General features: G+C 42.1%; 1 protein-coding gene across 16 annotated transcripts in view; it reads right to left on the reverse strand.

The window, feature by feature from the left end:
- SPAG9 (sperm associated antigen 9) overlaps positions 1 to 19,811 on the reverse strand; it is a 144,196-nt gene that overhangs the window by 49,937 nt on the left and 74,448 nt on the right. For 6 of the 16 annotated variants that reach the window (XR_008315240.1, XM_053290956.1, XM_053290955.1 and 3 more), the window contains 9 exons: positions 16,396 to 16,407; positions 14,248 to 14,262; positions 13,663 to 13,720; positions 11,599 to 11,751; positions 11,414 to 11,465; positions 10,790 to 10,920; positions 4,512 to 4,568; positions 2,856 to 3,029; positions 1,014 to 1,143 (listed from right to left, as the gene is read on the reverse strand). Coding sequence is in view for 15 of the 16 variants with exons in the window: in XM_053290956.1 (XP_053146931.1) it covers positions 1,014 to 1,143; positions 2,856 to 3,029; positions 4,512 to 4,568; positions 10,790 to 10,920; positions 11,414 to 11,465; positions 11,599 to 11,751; positions 13,663 to 13,720; positions 14,248 to 14,262; positions 16,396 to 16,407 (782 nt within the window). In the remaining variant the exon portion in view is untranslated. The remainder of the gene's footprint in view (positions 1 to 1,013; positions 1,144 to 2,855; positions 3,030 to 4,511; positions 4,569 to 10,789; positions 10,921 to 11,413; positions 11,466 to 11,598; positions 11,752 to 13,662; positions 13,721 to 14,247; positions 14,263 to 16,395; positions 16,408 to 19,811) is intronic. The other 10 variants (XM_053290961.1, XM_053290960.1, XM_053290965.1 and 7 more) reach the window with 3 other exon arrangements.

The following is a 19,811-nucleotide window of genomic DNA, read 5'->3' on the forward strand; positions in this document are numbered from 1 at the left end:
CTATAGGCTTGACTATTGCAATGCGCTCTACATGGGGCTGCCTTTGTATGTGGTTCAGAAACTTCAGTTGGTCCAAAATGCAGCGGCTAGATTGGTCTCTGGGGTTTCTCAGAGAGACCATATTATGCCTGTTTTAAAACAACTCCATTGGCTGCCTATAGGTTTCCGGACAAAATACAAAGTGCTGGTAATTACCTTTAAAGCCCTAAATAGCTTAGGACCGGGTTACCTAGGAGAGCGCCTTCTTCTGCACAATCCCCACTACACAGGTGGATGTTGCCAGCCCGTCTGGCAGTGACTCGGGAACAGGCCTTCTCTGTAGTCACCCCTGGGCTATGGAATGTGCTCCCTAGAGACGTTATTGGTTTAACATCTTTACCAGCCTTTAAGAGAGCCCTTAAGACACATTCTTTTAGCCAGGCTTTTAGTAATTTTTGTATGTTTTAAATTGTTTTAACAGCTTGTCTAATTAATTAATTGGGCTTCATGTACACCACCTACAGAATAGGATTGATCAGGTCTGTTATCTCTCATCCCCATATACCACTCTTAACATATTCATAGAATATAATTAAAAGTTATGATTAATATTCATGATCATATCTTTGACCTAGGTTCTTTATTTATTTGTTTTTTAAAATTCAAATCCAATTTAAATTTGAAAAATCTGATTTAAACCAAAGAAATTTGATTTAAAATTTCTATTCTGCAGGTGGTGTACATGTAGCATACACACACTCACTCACGCCCTTGCCCTCCCGCCACCCTGTCTAGAGCTGCAAAGACCAAGGTGGTCAATAAATGAGGATTTGAGGAGACTGAGTAGACCTGAGCAAGGAGGAGTCTGGATATCAATTTTTTTTAAATTGATTTAAATAAAGAAATCTGGTTTTTTTAAAAAAATAATTGATTTTTATCAACCCTGGAGAGATGCAATGCTAAGTCAAATAAGGACAGTTGCTCTACCCCTGCTAAATATAAGAGAATCACCACTTATTATCGAAGCATAATACCTGTTTGTATTTCTGAGGAAGACTCCAACCAAAGGCCTGCACTCTACCATCTTCCTTCTGAACATGTGCTTTCACTTGGCGGTACTGTTCTCTCTTCTGCTCTCTGCGCGTGGCAAGACTGGCCTCAGACCTGGGCGGAGGGGGAGGAGTTTTATTCCATGTCATTCTACGTTCTCCAATTCTCATTTGTTCAGAAGTGATTTCCCAACATAACACAGCTGTGGCAGGCTTAAAAAACAACAACCCAAGTACTGCAACAATTGCTTCTGCTAGCATCTGCAATATCCCTTTAAACTACCTTGGTATTCTGCCTCTATAAACACATTATTTAATTGCCAGAGGAACACTTCGAAGCTTTTAGGCAGTATGGTTCTCTGGGATGGCATGCTGGCTCAAGGCTCTATTTAGAAGCGAATCTGGATAAGCAGGGGGCAAGCAATGTATATTGTGGTCTGATGTCCCTACTTGATAATCGGGACTTTAAAAAAACACCACCACCTCACTTTAGCCTGAAGGTGTCAAATACTTAAGCTCTGCAGTCCAAAGATGATTTGACACAATAGGGTGCAATGTAATAGTGGTTGACAGGCCACGTGACCACAGGATGCTGGAATTTCCCATTACATCAGGTTTCCCTCCACTCCTTCGTCTCTCTGGTTCACAGCCCTGGGAATATTTCTGAATGCAAGCTCAAGATATAGTGGCAGTCATATGCTTTCTACCAATATCTCAAGAGAAGATGACAACACTTTTTATATGGCAAAGATTAGTCAAGCTTCTATCACCTAATGACTAGACTACTGCTAAATGCTCTATGTGGTGTTGGCTTTCAAAGCCATACAGATGCTTCACTTAGTGCAGATCCAGAGGACGGACCACTGGAAGCACGTTACACCTCAGTACTCTGAGGACTGCTCACTGTTCTTTTTCAAGGTGTGTTTCAAAGGGCTGCTTACAACCTATACAGCAACACATAGCTTAGATTCAGATTATCTGTCTCTTCTAATATAAAAGCAAGAGAGAACTGGACTGGGGGAAATGCACGGCCTCCAAGCAACTTTCAAAAATGGCATAGATTGTTTGACCAACTATTTCACCAAATGAAGGAATGCAGTTGTGGGGTGGGTGGGAAGGAGTAACGTTCTTCTCCATCTACACTCACAGATGCCAGCCAAGCTCTTGAAAATCCCTCTCCCTCTCTCTCCCTCTCCCTCTCTCACACACTCACACAGACCACCAGAAGGCTGAGTTATCTAGCAGCACACTGCATTTTCCCATTTACAAAATATAATGCATCAACTGCTTGTGACCTGGCTTTTTTAAAAAGCGTGCTACCCAGGTAAAACATATGCTAACTTTTCACTATGAATAGAAACACTGGCTGGCACCCTATCTAACGAAGCACTGGTGCTTGGTGTGTGATGCACCAGTGCTGTGGACAAGATTCCAACAGTTTCTGCAGTGGCAAATGGCACAAAGCACCAGTGCCTCATTTGTTAGGATGTCAGTCACTGTACTTAGAGCACACTATATGGTCATCATGGGACACGTATGTCAAAAAGCAACAAGGATATTGCTTAATCTTGCAAATCAGGATACTTCCATCTGATTGTTGCCATATTGTTATTTAATGGCATGGCAGATATTACTAAGTCATGAAAATCCAGTTGCTGACATCTGACCACCAGCTGTTGTTCTCATAAGTTGGGCCAATCTGGAGCAAAATTTCAAAGCCTTTAATACTATCGCTGTTAGTAAAACTCTGGTATCACTTTTATAATTAATGCTATAATCATATACCTGCACATTTTATTATGGTTCTACAAGCAAAATACATCTTACTCTTCACTGAGGAAGTCAAAGGCTTTCGATTTGTCACTAGGTAGTTGAGATAAAGTGCTGCTTCTTTTCTTGACGGATGGAGTAATGTGTGAGGTTGGAGCATTGTACTTAACATTAACTGGGGGTTCTGGCTTCTTAGCAGTGTTGGCTGATGAGCTGAATAGCCTGCTAAAACTGGAAATAGAAGAAAGCAGAAGCACACACGTCCATAAATACGACAGAAAGCACATAAATACGACAGAAAGCACAGAAAGCACTCCACACATAAAACTCTGCTCCAAGCAGTGAGTAAGGATGAGAAGTGGGAAAGGAATGGGCTCCAAACACAGCGCCATTAACTGCCCAGCACAGCTCTCCCAGTCAGAACACTGGCCTATGTTCAAGTCTCTCTAGCATATCGGAATCACTCCATGCACTACCAAGCCAAGAATGTAGAAAGAGACTAGACATTCATATGCAGGGGCTGGAGGATGACAAGCAGTCTAAAAATTGGTATCAAGGATGTTGACCCCTTTCCACATCCATCCAGGGCTGGTACCAAGAAGGGGTTACTAGCTCCTAGAAATTAGATATTGGCACTTAAGAATTTGAAATGCTGTTCACATTGATTGTAGATTGAGGATTCACTTTTTCTAACATCTTTCACGCACTTTCTGAACATCGGTCTTGAGTTGGTCCAGCTTAGTGGTTCAAAGAATGAGCTATGCACTGTAGGTCATACACCTTAGGGCTCAGGAGATGGCTCTAGGCAAGATGCTCTCTCTCAACCTCACCCAAATGGGCAGGGTGAACATGGACCTATTTGTTCATAAAGTTTATTTATAATAATCCTTATGATTTTCTAAGAATTATTGAAATAGTATGCTCACAGAACTTCACATAATTCAACATCATGTAAATTCCCCCTCAGTGGCATATAGTAGGCTACCAGACCCATGGATCTGTCCAGATATGGTGGGGATGGGGATGGGGATGGGGGGGTCTGCACCTGCTAATACACATCATTTCCCCACAGCAAGAGACAGGGGCAGGTTTTAGCGATCCAGCAGTTTAGCAGGCCAGCCCTGCAAATTCACAAGCCCAGTCTACTTTAATCTGGTAAAAACATGCCAAAACTTCACAGGAAAAGGAAAACAATTCTGAATACACACAGGGCCTGGAGATATTTCTGTGTACAATTTTAGTAATAAGAGTATTAAAACATAATTTAGCACTCCACAGAGTCTCACATGAATAAGGTTTGGAGTACTTAAATTTTATGCAAGTCACACCAAGAGTTACCCAAATTTCATGTTGCTTAATAGTCATAGTAAGCTGATATAAAGCTCTGAATATTTTTAAAGAAATATCATCCCTGTACAATATTTTTAAATATCAGCACAATTAGATAAAGGCAATTATGTTTCTCTGCCCAGTGCACAACCAACTTTGCAAGATGCAGCTTACGATATAATTCATCTTTAAAATCACTCTTACCCAGTTGGCATTCTAGATAGCAAAAAGAAAATAGGTATGCGATTATTGGTCCCTAGAGAAAGGTCAAGCATTATATACATAAAAACCATCTCTCTCTCTCTCTCTCTCTCTCTCACACACACACACACACTCACACACACACGAACGCGCGCACACCCCTGATTATAATTTAATACTTACAATTGCCAAAGGCTTGACCTCTTCTTCTCTTGCATGGCTGGATTTTCTCTTGACGCCCTGAAGTAAAAGAACCAAAAGCTAATTAATTAAGCAATAAGACAGCTGATGATGACCTAGAATACACTATACATCAAGGAAATAAATACCAAGACACCAAGCTATCAAGATGTTTTAGAATAGGAAAAAATGGAAATTTCTTGTATAAAGCAGCCATAATAATTTATTTTCCAAAATGTGCACTCTACTTAGGGATAAGAGATTAGCTTTGTAAGTATGCCCTCTAAAATTACTAGTCCAAAAAAAAAAGAATACTAGCCTACTTGCCCATGAACACCTACCTAAGTTATTGTGGCACATCAACAGCCAGAAACGAAAGAACCCACTCCTGTTTTACAACATAATTTCCTTATCTGCTTGCCTGAAATTCTTATTTGCTTTGGTGAGTAGGCAAGTGGCTACTGACAAGGTTGGATTAAGACAGAACTGTAGATCACTGTATTCGTACATAAAATAGCTTATTATATAACATAACCAGAATGCAGATATATTTATCAGTCCAAGAGAATTGCCAACAGAGAGAGAGAGAGAGAGAGAGAGAGAGAGAGAGAGAGAGAGAGAACTGCTAGTCTATTATAGGGATGTGCACAGAACCACAGAAGCGTGGTCCGGCACTGGGGGGAGTGTCTCTTTAAAGGGGTGGTAGTACTTACCCCCCGCCCGCCGCTCTTCCCCCTCCGGCGCTGGTGCATTTAAAAATCTTCTTGGGGCGGCAGAATTCCTCCCTGCCGCCCCTGCCCCCGATGTTGTCCTTCTAAGCCTTAAATGGAGTACAGCTAGCGGCGCGCATGTGCCCTGCGCAGCATGCGCTCATCTCCGCTGCTGGCGCGTGTGCCGCATGACATATGTGGCGCATGCACGCTAGCGACAGAGACAAGCACGCGCGCCGTGCAGGGCGCATGCATGCCGCTAGCTGTACTCCATTTAAGGCTTAGAACGACAATGACGGGGGCAGGGGCGGCAGGGAGGAACTCTGCTGCCCCAAGAAGATTTTTAAACGCACCAGCGCCGGAGGGGGAAGAGCGGCGGTGGGGGAGTACTACCCCCCATTAAAGAGACACTCCCCCGCACTTCCAAACCTCCGGACCGCCGGACTTCCGAACCGGTCCGGAGGGCTTTTAAATTGTGCCCGAACCAAACCATGCACACTACTAGTCTATTTAAGATCAACAAACACACCAGAGTGGGTGGGGTGACTTCCCATTCCACATGGCTTCTCCCAAGATCGGGCTTTGTGCTTTCAACCTTGGAGAAGCCACTGCCAGTCTATGAAGACAATACTGAGCTAGATAGACCAATGGTCTGACCCAGTATATGTTCCTAAATAATATAATACTGTGATCCTAAATAATATAAGCCACCAGAAAAAGGACACAGCTCACAAGAAATTTAGTTTACTTTGATCACACACACACACACACACACACACACACACACACACACACACACACACACAAGCTTCTACTGGCATTTATTTTAAGCAATTTGTCTTTATATTGCGAAAGAAGTAAACAGAGGGGCGGGGGGGGATCATAAGAACAGCCTTACATAGGGATGATGCTGTAAAAACAGCACATGGGACAACAATGATGGTGTAGTACTCAGTGTTGAACAAGGAATGGAGAGACCCAGGTTCATCAGAGTTGCCAGAACCTAAGGGGTATACTCGTGGGTCAAATGGGCCGTAAGCCAGAATTTTACTTTTTAAAAGCCAAATCTGACCACCTCAGTTCCAATCCGTTCTCAGTCATGATGCTCACTGGCTGTCCTTTGGTCAATCACTTTCGTCCAGGTTAACTTACCTCACAGGGTTGTTCTGGGGATAAAATGGGGGCAGAAAGCAACATGCATGCCACCCTGAGCTCCTTGGAGGAAGGGAATGATACAAATATAACGAACAAACAAGCCTGGCATATTGGGCAGATGGTCTGAGTTTCTTATAAGGTCATCTACTGTTAACATTTTGTACATCGCATGCATACATCATGCGACCAAAGAGTTGTTCCTGTACTGAACCTTAATTTCCTAAGAAGAGCAAATACCCAAACTTATTACTGCTGAGGATATAGTTGCACATGCTAGTAAGTAGGAACCTTTTCTTTGTAGAATGTCATAATAGATCCACCTCATGCAAAATAATAAAATTAGTCACAACAAGATAAACTAATTCTTCTACAATTAACAGATACAATTAAGATGCAGTGATTACATTAGGCCATTAGATGGCAGCAAGATGTGATGTTAATTCTAGGAGTCCCATGGGAAGAAGTTAAAAGGAGCTGAACCAGAGGAGTCTCCTTATTTGGGATGGGGGCGGGTATTGCCCCTCTGCCAGCCCCCCATTCTTTCACCAAACATACAGTCTCTCCCTCTGTGTATCTGTCTCTCCCCAATTTACACTGCTTGCCAGTAGATGGCACTGGCTCTTGCTCTTTTTTCTGAATTCCTTTGTAAAGGCATTTCCTCGCTCTTAGGGTATTCAATGGGATCCGTTGCCACCAAATGACCACACTTAGTCACTACCCAAATTGCATATTTAGTGCCTCAGCACCAATCAGGATGTTCCTTTCTCTTCTCTCCCCCCACCCCCACACCGCACTATGGGTGGGCAGGAGCTAGCCCAGCCCCTAACCAATCAGAATAGCTTATAGGCACCTATTCTGACCAATAACCAGCAAAACAAGAACAGGCCAGTAATTTGATTTCCCAGAGTCCTTCTAGGAAGGCTAATAAGATTTACATGCAAAATGGGAGCACCCAGTCTATAAGCAAATGGAGTTCAGAACAGGAAGGAGCCCTGGCTACCTTTCTCCAGCCTCCCCTTCTCCAGAGGGAAGCCAGCTCTTTTCCCCTCACCCAATACCCCAACCAAGTCCTCAGGAGGCATTGGATTTCTCCAGCATTTGCTGGGAGCTCTTTTCTTTTCCTTTTTGAAATGCCACTGACAAACCTTGGCAAAATACAGAGATCTAGAGAATGAGGGGGAAAGTGGGAGATATGATGTTTCTGACTCTCCTCAGGGTAGTTCTTTTACCAACAAGCAAACAAGCAAGGAGCCCCCTGCCTTCCCTCTTTGGGACTTTAAGTAAAGCCTCGTGCTAGCTCCTTTATCTTATTCTCTCACCTCTCTTGGAGGTGAAGGGGGGGAGCGTTTATCGCTTCCAAATAAAACAGGACATTTTAACTGAAATTACTAATTGGACAACTTCAAACATCCTGTTTGAAATGTGTGTGTCTTATGCAGAAATATGTTTATTTTTTTTAAAAAATTCTGAGATTATTGCCTTCTCTTCACGGGCAACTAAACAGGCACAGCTTGGACACCAGGCCAGCCCAAAATAGTCAAGTAGCTCCATCACTCTATAGTCCTTATGCCAGTTCTTGTCTGTGTGTCTGTCAGTAGTGAAAGGAGAGGTCCTCAGTGTAAATTCTTTGGACAGGTTTTGATTTATATGGCTTAAATTTTCAAATGTGATAAAGGATTCTCGCAATTAAATGTTGCATAGAACTGCAGCCAACTCTATGCCAGATTTCTATGCCAATTAAGTAAAGCCTTAATGAACTCATTGGTTTTTACTCCAAAGTAACTGGTGTGTGCATAGGAATGCAGCCCAAGGACATATCCCACAAATGTTTATATTGTGAGAAAGGGAGAAATAAAGCTTGTTTTTTAAAACTGAAATATGTACAGTGTGTGCACGTTTGTGAGAAGAAAGGAAAACTAGTAGGCTCTGCGTGTGGTCAAATACATTATGGTATTTTCAAGCATTGTGAAATGTTAACTTGTTAGAAGTGAAATCTAAAGCATTGCTATTAGCACTGCAGTAACCTCTTCTGTCCACTAAAAGAAGCATTATCTATATAATTAATTCCTGTAGTAGTCCAGGGGGATGCATGGGGATGTGGCAAGCCACGCCCCCCGAAGCTGCAACCAATGGCGGGCCCAGAGGGGGACACCACCAGCCGGGAGGAGGAGATGGGAGGTGATGGCGGCGAGAAAAAATGGCGGAGGTGGGAGGAGAAGGAGGCAAGAGGCGGGGGGGGAATAATGGTGGCAGCTGGCAGTGGCAGCTACTCCATGAGGGAGCCCAGCGGTGGCGGTGCACCCTGGCAGAGGAGACAGGCGGGCAAAAATGGTGGGGAGGAAGGGAAGGAGCCTGGCAGGGAGAGAAAGAGCTGCCGGGGGACAGGGAGAGAAAGCTGCTGGTGGGTGGGAGGAGGATGGGGACCTCCGGAATGATGGGGAACAAACTGGGGTGGAAGGGAGGAGGGGAGGCGGCGGGGAGAGAAAGCAGCGGAGCCCAGCTGGGCAGAGACAAACTAGCAGTGCAGATGCTATGCGCTGGATCTGCTAGTGAGTTATTAATAGGACTGTCTTGGTCAGTTACAATTTGTTAGAATTGTTTGGTGGTTGTTTGAAGACTGGTGCCTGTTAGGGTATGTTGTTCTACATCTCTCTCTCAAAATGTGATGTTTTGGTTTCTTAATAAATCTTGATTGGTTTTTTATACTCAACCTATGGTCTCCAGATTATCTCTTGGGCTAAACTTTACCAGCAGAGCATCATCTTCTGTGTGAGGACTTTAATGTTTCTCTTCACACACCTCAACAATACCTGCAAATAGGTGCTCAAGATTCAAAATCTCCTCCCGCACTGCACTAAGTTTATCTTCTTAGCCTAGTCCTGCATGGGGTGAGGTGGAGAGGGCTGAGATTGCAAAGAGGGGGAGAAATGGAGGCAATACCGATAGAAATAGGGATGAAGCTACTGAGAGGACGAAGGGGTATGGGGGGGGAGGAGAGAGAGAGAAGACATTGCCACTTTCCACACTGTCACCCACCATGAACAGGATTCCTCTATTCACATCCAGACAAGGGGGTATTTTAGAACTAAATTAGCACTAAATAGCCAGCTGCCATGTGTTGATGTGAATGATAAGAGATTTTGGTCAAGACAAGTAAACAACTTTACAGATGGAGAGAACCATGGGCTGGTGATTCACTTCTTTTTAACTCAGGGTTGCACCTGCTTAATATTAGCCCAGCCTATGGTTACCCCTGACTCCTTCCCCCCTCCCTGCCTCCAGTCCCAAGAAGCAACCACTACCAGAGTGAACTAAATGTAATGGTGGCAGGTCTAGTAAACATCACTCTGCTTCAGTCACACAGGAAGCAGGGTGTTGTGTCTTGACAGCCCATTCTTAACAGCAAAAAACAGCAAATATGGGTAAGTAGCTCAGAACCTCTCCCTGTCCACGGCTTATTTCCTGCAGGTTATCCTCAGGCAACACAGGAAGTGTACTCAGTTTAGGGAAATTGCAAAGCGAGCCTATGGGGACATAAGCAGAGGATTGATGTGGAGGGCCTTCAACTCCTCACCCAAGACCCCTTGTGCTATTAGAAGTTGGACACTGGCACACTGTCTTTCTGAATGATTGGGGCAGATCAGTTATTAAATACACAGATCTGCTGCCATTGTGTTGGGTTTGGCCCTAAGAGAAGCCATTTTAGTTAAGTAGACAGACAGGATCTATAAAAATTACTCTGAAATTCTGAAAGCTATTGGAAGCTTTTATATACACAGAGTGTGTGTCTGCCCATGTGCATGCGTGCACACGGACATACAGCGCATGTGTCAGGGGAGGAAGAAACATTTGAGCCCACTGCTCATGATGACTTCTCACTCTAGAATTGCGAAAACAAAATGACAAGGACTGTCTCCAGAGCTTGGGCTGCCTTACCCTCTGCTCCATCAGCAAGTAGCTACATGCATGCTACGATCTATTTTAATGTGTCGTGGATATGATTTTCAGTGCATCTCCTGCATTTCTTTAGCCATACCAAGCTTAAACCCACAGGCCCTACCCCACACAGATCTGTTAGAGGGGACAGGGGGATTTGTCAAACTTTTTGTACTAACTTTAGATAAAGAATTCAACTGCTACCATGCACCACAAACTAGTCTAACAAGACAGTTATCAGGTTTCTCAATCCCAACCATTTTCAGTTTAAGGTGGTCTAAAACGTGTTGGGAATAATACAAAACTCTCAGGTGGCTGAACTCATGCCAGTGGCTGAATAATACGAGCAATTGTAGACTTAAGCAAGAAGCAGCGGATGGATTGTCACCTAGATACATTAGCTGACATGATTACTAATCTGTAGATCTATCCAGACATCATAGCTCTAACACACCACTGAAAACCCCTATCTGTACTTGCCGTATCATCTCAGTCCATCGCACAGCTTCTTGGAGCTCCATCAGCCTCTCTTTATACTGATTTCTTTCCATAAGGACACGAGCCATCTCCACCCGAGTGAAACGCTTCCTCTGAGCAGTAGGAATATCACTCTGTTGTGTAGCAAGGGGTGAGGGAGAGAAGACAAGCATGCTTATTGTATGGCACCAGCACATATAAAAAGGTTTATAGTTCTGTTTAAGAAAGAATAATCACCAATACTGTTGAACAAACAAGGGACTAATTAAGACAGCTAAATCAAAATACTTCAAGAGGCCTTTATGGTTCAACCCAACGTGCGATAATGGATGGGAAGAAACTGGCCATAAGGCAAAGAAACCCATACAACTCCTTTGTGCCCAAAAAACAAAAGCAAAGAAGCTTAGCCTCTCCCAGAATCCCTGTGCCCTATCTTAACCCACTCTCCAACTGCAAGACAAGTTCCAGGACTGCCACAAAACTAAAGGGAAGCACACCACCCAGGCTAGGAAAAGGCACACCTCTCCTCAATTGTTCCATGGGGAAATTAGGCTATTTAACCCAGATTAAAGCAATATTACACAGAACAGCAGAAGTTTAGATAAAGGCATTGACTGAGCTACATACATCATCCTCTTCCTTTGCTTTTTGCCTTGCTTCTTCTGCTTCCGCTCGGGCTCTAAACAAGATGCAAGAAGTATCAAAGAAGTTAGACACCAAATCTCTTTTAGGATCCTCTCTGCTACATACATACACACACACACACACACACACACACACACACACACACACACACACAGTATTATACTCACTTTCTAAGTTCTTCTTCCAATTCCTTATTCTTCTCTTCAAGCTTTTGTTTAGCTAGCTTTATAGCTTCCAGTTCTCCTTTCAGTACATCCTTCTCACAAGTTAGTTCGTCTACTTTTGCTATTAAATCATTCTTCACCACATTCAAGGCATTTCTAAATAGTAGAGATATTTGCAACAGGTCATTTCGAACAGTATCACAGCAATACAAGCAAAACTTGACTCATCTTTTCTTCTTGCTATGGAAAGTAACTTCATGAAGAATTGTCCCCTCCTTTCCATACTGTGACCGAGCATGTTTCTAAGGGGGATGTAGTTTTTTTAAAAAAATTAGGTTTTCACTTTTAATCTGTTTTATGTTGTTGTAAACAGTCCAGAGATGGAAGTTTGGGGCAGTCTACAAATTTGAAAAATAAAGTAAATATTAGAACTAATTTCCTGTAACCATTTTGCTAAGAGAAATCAAAGTAATGTATACAGTTATTTGATCAGAAAGCTGGTACAATATAGTGGCTAAGAGCATGAAATCCCCAGTTCAAATCTTGCCACCCCAATGAACTTGGGGTCTTAGACAAGCCACCAACCAGCCTCTCAGCTCCACTCCCAGCTGTAAGTGCTCAACTCAAAAAGCTCCGTATAAATTATATTATTTAGATCATGTGCTCTGTTTCTGCTGCAGAGTAGAGTTGTAACCTATACAAAAAATATTTTTCCTATTTGTGAATAGCATCATCTGCCTTCTCAAATCAGAAAGAAGTCCACCTAGTTCAGCAACAGCAATTCACAAGATCCCCTTGGAAGCTCACATTCAAGGCATGATGAAAAGTCATCTCCTACTGTTGTGTGCCACAGCACAACAGTTAGATTTATGCAGCCCCAGAATCTCTGAACTTGAAGACTCAACTTTTTCCTTTAATGACTAAGTGACCATTTTTAAAATGACTATTCCTGGCAGTTAACAACTTCCAAATGAGTAACTATGTTACTCTGTTGCAGCAAACCCATAATCAGTCTTGAGGCCCCACAGAGGTTAATGAATTCATTTTTGCATAAGCTTTTGTGCACTGCAGCCCATCAGATAAAGTGGGCTCTAGCCCATGAAAGCTTATGCTAAAATATATTCATTAGTCTCTAAGGTTCCACAGGACTCTGGTGTTTTGGCACCATTAAGCCTATCCTCCATGGATGGGTCTAATCTATTAGAGTCAGTTTCCCCACAATGGCAACAAACTCCATAAGCAAGCATTACATGAAAGAACACAAATAAATTAAGATTCCTTTTGAGTGTACTGAAGTGACTGAGAGTCAGCTTCACTTAATGAATACAATTCTTGGTGTTCAGAGATTCATGACACCTTTTGTAATTTCAAGGTGACCTCATTAATGTGTACAAGATATTAAAATAGCTTACAAATTTTGCACAAAACAAAAAAATCCCAGTTGTATGCTAACTGATGTGAAGCAAGGAATTGTTCTATCTGTGAGGAGGATGAGGGCTGGTGTTAGGTGAAGGGGGTAGTGTATACAATATACTGGTCACTCAAAGAGTTAATCTCTTCTTGGCAAAAGGCTTGCCCTTTCTCCTCCCTCATGTGTTATCTATTATCTGTTTGCTGCTTTCAGTTCTCAGCTATTGTATTTAAGTGTCTTCAGTTTGCATGCTAAATGGAGCACGGTGGATGATGTATTACACCAAAACATTTGCTCATTAAGGAGGTCATTTTGAAATTTGTCTTTGGAGCAGTGCAATGTGTACTTCATTGCTGGTATATCACCTTTCATAGTTTTAAAAATCTTTCTCTTGTACTAGACAAATACACGCAAGATGATCAAACCAGGCTATTCTAAACGAAACCTTTCATTTTACACGAAGGATCCAAATACTACGCACATCTGAAGCATCAATTAATCTACATATTTTTAAAAATGATAATATACATGGAACAAGTACTTGGAGAACCATTATACAACAGCAACTTCACAGAGCATCATGTTTAATTAAAAAAACACAGACAGAGATGGGAAGACACAATTCCACATTTAAATGCTGAAAAGTGGTTACTCACTTGGTTTCTAGCAGTTGCGTGTTTTCTAAAATAAGGTTTTCAACTTCACGACCCATTCCTTTCAAAGAAAGAGTAGAATGAATGAGAAAATACTGAAAGAACTGCTACAAGTGTTAGAAGTTGTAGTAATTCTACAACTAGTTCCATGTATGCATCAAATTATGCTCCGATACATACATGGAACTATTATGTATGATGCCACATATTTTTCAATTGAGGGAACTGACCTGCACATAAAGGAATATGCATGATGATCAGTTTCGGCCATCGACTTCCGCACAAATGGGAAGGTTCTGAACATTTATTGGAGCATCTTTGCCAATAATTGTATCTTTCAGGCAACCCTTTGCTGAAAGGGTTGTATGGCTTTAGCTCACAGAAAAAATCTTCACTTTGTTTTCCATATAAATAAACTGTATTAATGTTCACATCCATTTAAGAACCACCGAGACACTTACTACATGTTTATATTACATATATTTAATGCTCAAAGTATGTCACATTGCACAGAAGACATGCTAATATGAAAAGTCCAAGGACAATGCAAAGCCCTGCAAATGTTCCCCGAATGAGATGATGCCTTACCAAAGAAATTATGGTCTTTAAAGCCCATGCATCCCAATGAAGAGCAAAAAGAAGAAGAAATATTTCATGAAAGGAGAACAGTATGGGAGAAGCTCAGCATAAGACTGGAGATTTATGAAATGAGCAGTTTCAAAACAAAGCCAGCACTAAACATTAAAAACCAAATGTGTTCTGATGTAAGAAGACTGAAGGCAAGACAGAAACAGTTAAGAGAGTAGTGTCAAAGACAGTTAAGAATAGAAGGCCAAACTAAAGACCCGTTTCAGTCTAGCACCCAGTTTCCAAGAATGGGCAGCCAGACATCTTGCAGGATTATGGAATACAGACAACCATCCTTCCCTTTAGTTTGTCTCTAACAATCAGTATTCAGAGATGCTGGACAAAGAGATTCTATGGAGCCATCATGATAGACCACTAAGTTAATATCAGTGACAAACGCCATATATTTTGTCTCAATGAATTCTCTATGAATTATGCCCTGTGTGAAGATGCTTTTTTTAAAAAAAGTCTCCCTTGGGTTTACTACCCATCAATTTAATTGTGTGACTCTTGAGGTATAGTATTTATGAGTGTGTGGGTATGTGTGTGAGTGAAACTTTTTATCCACTTTCTCTAAACCATGCATCATTTTATAAGTCTCTATCACATCCCCACCTTCAATCGCTCTTGAAACTAAAAATCCTCAAACGCTTTAGCTTTTTCTCACAGGGAAGATTCTGTTTGTCATTTTGGCTGCTCTTTTCTGTACTGCTTCAAGCTCAACGATATTCTTTTTGAGACAGGGCAACCAGAATACTTAACTGGAACAACAAGTATTGCGAACAAGGTTTTAATAACCGATTGTTACCTTTGCCACTTCATATGCAGGAGAAAAATATTTACAATTAAAGTACACTAACAGCTACACGTTTTAGATCTTCAAATAATTTTAAACTTTAACATTTCAAAAACCATATTTTTAGAAAGAAGCAGTATAACAACGGTGGTGTGACACTTTACTTTAGAAGGGAAGCAGTATTTAAACAGGGCTTTCCTACATGTATCTTACAACACAGGCCAAATAAAGATTGGAGGTTTCACAGCAGATCTAGAAAAACTGGCCCCAGATAAACATGTATAAGAGTATGACAGATTTGCTCCTTAGCTTGCAGTACATACTTGCAAACTGAGTCAATTATACCAACTCAAAACAAACACGTATCTTAATGCCCCCTTAACAGGGCAACTGCCCAAATCTAGAGCCCCAGATGAGGAGGCCAGGTTCACATATAAACTTTTTTTTGCACACAAGCAGCTTCACCCTAATTGGGTTAAACAGGTAAGTGATTACAGGGATGCAATGTTCACCCTGTGAATGTTGAAGTCATGCTGGAAATTCATGGAAAAAAGCAAAACTGCTTCTGAAATCTTTGTGCTTACTGAATCTCTTCACCATCTGAATGATAAGCGCCATGTTCTCTTAACACATGTAAAGATGACTGCATCTTGATTAAAGATAACAGAACAAGGTTTTTTACATGCAGCCACTCACACTGTTGCTAAAATGTGATCATCAGACCACCCACTATACACAGAGTCTCATTTCTGCACTTGCAGTGTGGAGGGCAGAAACTCTATGCTCCCATTCTGTCAGGGAGCAGTGCTGCATGGTGTTGTTTACATCCGCCCACTAGTCCCCACTTGCATTTGCATCCTACACCATGTTTGTGTTTAAAGACGAGAAGTGAAGTCCTTTGCCCTACACTCAATTATCAGAATATAATGAAGGTGATTTCAGAAGGGATACTCCAAGCCCTACACTTATTCCCAATCATTTCCCCATATCTACAGGGTTTCCACAGGCAGCACATTTGGGTCAATACCAACATCTGTCGAAGAAAATTGATCTTTTGTTCCTTGAATAACTGCAGCTATTCAAAATAAAATAGTAGAAACCTTTTGACAGACCCTGTTCAGAAAAAGACTACTAGAGTTATTTGCACTACACTTTTAACTGCTGCAATCTCCAAAAAAGCAAGTATCAGGCAAAATAAAAGATACTAGCACGGTTTAAAAAAAAAAAAAGCACAACACACATTATGAGAGCAGCAGCTAAGAACACTGAACTTTAAAGCAATTGCTTTCAAAATATATAAAAAGCATACACACCAGAATATTCCCCTGGGTATGCAGCCCAAGAGAAAGCAGATTAGAGAATTCCAATTAACTAAATATTGTGGAACTATGCACCATAATTAAAATGACATAGCCAATATACAGCATATTAAATGACTAATACATAGCATTTCTTATCAATCTAACATGAGATTAGAGCTGCAGTGCTAGGCACACTTGTTTCAAAGTATGTCATACTGAATTTAGCAGGGATTCTCTAAACAAGATTAGAATTGTGCCGTTAGTTCTGTTTTCACATAACATGTTACCCCAAAACAAGTACTTGCTAGAATTACTAAGAGCTGGTTAAGATTAAATATTGCTCAAATAGTAAAAAGGCCAGAGATTCTCTCTCAAATCCTACATTAGCCATAACAATGATAAAAATAGATATAGTTTTACAAATCTGCTACAGAGCAAATGGTCGATGATGACAATCCCTCTAATATGTTGTCTAAATATTGACTATAACATTTCTGAAGCAGTAGCATGGCCACTACAATTATGCAACATGTGGCTCTAACTGGCCATCGACCTTCTCAGCTGACTTTGCTGCACTTCTCCTCTCACCACCCCCACGCCGTAAGAAGCTGCCTTATACAGAGTCAGATTATTGATCTATCTAGCTTAGTACTGTCTACTGGCCGCGGTTTTCCGGGGTTTCAGACAGCCATTTTCCAGTCCTACTTAGAGATGCCAGGGATTGAACCTGGGACCTTCTACATTCAAAGCAGGTGCTCTTCCATTAAGCTAGAGATCCTTTTCTCTATCTACCACCTCATCTGTGTTCTTACCTTGGGCCCCAGACCTCTCTACAGCTCCTAAACAGTTATAACCCTTCTTTTCAGCCATGTTAATGAAACCAACACCACAGCTGCATACCTGCAACCACTAGGAAGAACGTACTGCCTTTATTATAGCAGCAGCCATTACACTCCACTCTCAACTCAGATCCCTTTGTTTCTGAGGCATGCTGAGGGTGGGATTGGTGTGACAAGCACCAGGAAGTCAATGCTTTTTCCTTAAACAGGGGAAAACAGTGCTATTTCCCTTTGCAGTTCCTAGAGCAGGGCTGCACAACTTTGGCCCTCCAGCTGCTGTTGGACTACAATGCCCATCACATGACTATTGACCACTGTGGCCGGGATGATGGGATCTGTAGTCCAACAACAATGGGAGGGCCAAAATTGTGCAACCCTGTCCTAGAGGAAGAAGCATTTGGGCAGCTCACTCCCAAGTGAAAGGTTACAAGTTTCCCCCGCATGGGACACCATCTAGACTATGTTAGTCATGACTGGGTGCCACTGAAATGAATGGAACCAAATGGAACCTAACTTGCCGTCTTAATTTCATTGGTGCTTAGTCATGACTGGATATTGCCTGTTATTTGTTACCTTCCTCTAAGCTTTCAGATTCTTCTTCACCCACTCACATAAGCAAAACAGTTCAGGACAAGGAGGTAGACAGACACACTTGCAGAAATGCATTGTTTTTAGAGAGCACAGTCAGTATGTTATCCAATATATGTCAAGAGTTATCAAAATGAAAGCTATGCAAAGCAAGTTCTGAATCTTACAAAAACTAGGAAGAAGTCACCATAATAAAAGCATTATCACAGTTACCACTACTATATGCAAACTCCACTACAAGGCTCAAAGACAACCAGAAGACTGATCCATAATAAGAGTTATCAGCACTATGCTTCACCATTTTTGCCAGTGTATGCTCTTTCTTAAACATCAATACCGTGCTTCCCTTCCACTCTAAAGCTATACTAGCTGTATTTGCTCTCTCTCTTAAATAGAAGTTCTAAAGTCAAGCTGAAAGCGCAATCAACTAATGAAGCTGAGGAAAGGACACTGCAAGAGCAGTATCACTTTCAGAGAACTGCCTCTCTATCAGTTAACATAATCCAACATGTATGAAGAAATTAATGCCAAGCTATTTACTTGGGCAGCCAACTAAGTTTCAGATGATCAGGAGGAAAAGATTGATGTCACTCCTTAAGTTACAGATATAACTTCCCTGTTCCCTGACATGAACAGATATGCTTATAATAAGTATAAGGAGAGGAGAGCTGGTCTTGTGGTAGCAAGCATGACTTGTCCCCTTAGCTAAGCATGGTCCACCTAGGTTGCATATGAAAGGGGGACTAGAAGTGTGAGCTCTCTAAGATATTCCCCTTAAGGGTTGGAGCCGCTCTGGGAAGAGCAGAAGATTCCAAGTTCCCTCCCTGGCATCTCCAAGACAGGGCTGAGAGAGATTCCTGCCTGCAGCCTTGGAGAAGCCGCTGCCAGTCTGTGAAGACAATACTGAACTAGATAGACCAATGGTATGACTCAGTATATGGCAGCTTCCTATGTGATCATCAACTTGTTTCCTTTCAAAAAGGTCAACCATATCTTAAATGCCTTATGAAGTGGGTGAATAAAATCCATACTACCAACTACAACAGCAGTTGTCAACTGGGGTACACATAGCTCTAGGGGCACTTGACAAGACTATAGGGTATATCCAGCAAGCCACAGCACGCCCCCTTCCCCAGGCCACTCTTCTCACTACCACCACCACCCCCATCCTCCTCCACTCAGGCTCTCTTTGGCAAAGTCATTGACTGAGGAAGGGAGTGGAAGGGAGTGTATTGAGGGGGACAGAGAGGAGAGTGCTGACCTAGGGCATAGCTGGAGAAGTGTTTCCTTTCTGTCCCTTCCCCAGTCTGCTCCAGAAGACAGGAGTGGAGAGGGAGGAGCACAGCAGTGGCAGGGCGGTGGAGAGCAGCTGCATGGCTGCATGGTGCCCTCTTACCCACAGAGCTGCCCACCTCCACCCCTGCCATCTCACTCTGCTCTGCTCTCCTCCCTGGCACAGCCAGGATCATCTGCTCTTCCCCCTCACCCAGAACAAAAGGACCACTTCCGCCTGCAGGGATCTCGACATGGCCCCAACAGATGCGTCAGGGTGACCCCATCTGCTGGATTTTACTGTAATCTCCGGATGGGCTGGTAGAAGAAACCACTGCAAGGGCCTTGGGTGAAAGAATGCCCATAGAACAGAATCTATGGCTGCCACCATCAGCCCCAGGATTCTGGAAGTGAAAGCAGTGGAAGGGATCTCTGTACTAGGGCCAGTCTCACTTTGTTCTCCAGAGTGATCTTGTGCTCTGGGGATAGGAATAGTTTTTGTTTTTATTTATTTATTTATTTATTGTTAAATTTATATACCGCCCTTCATTAAAACAATCCCAAGGCGGTTCACAGCAAAATTTAAAAACAAGATTGTAAAATAGACAATTAAAATATTAAGCTAAAAATATAAAACAAATCCGATTAAAAATTTCAAACGCAAGCATAAAAGCAATACAAAGTACAAAGAGCAGCAGCAGAGACAATCATATAAAAGTCTGGGTAAAA

The sequence above is a fragment of the Hemicordylus capensis genome, chromosome 2 (genome assembly GCF_027244095.1).
Source record: "Hemicordylus capensis ecotype Gifberg chromosome 2, rHemCap1.1.pri, whole genome shotgun sequence".
NCBI lineage: Eukaryota > Metazoa > Chordata > Lepidosauria > Squamata > Cordylidae > Hemicordylus > Hemicordylus capensis.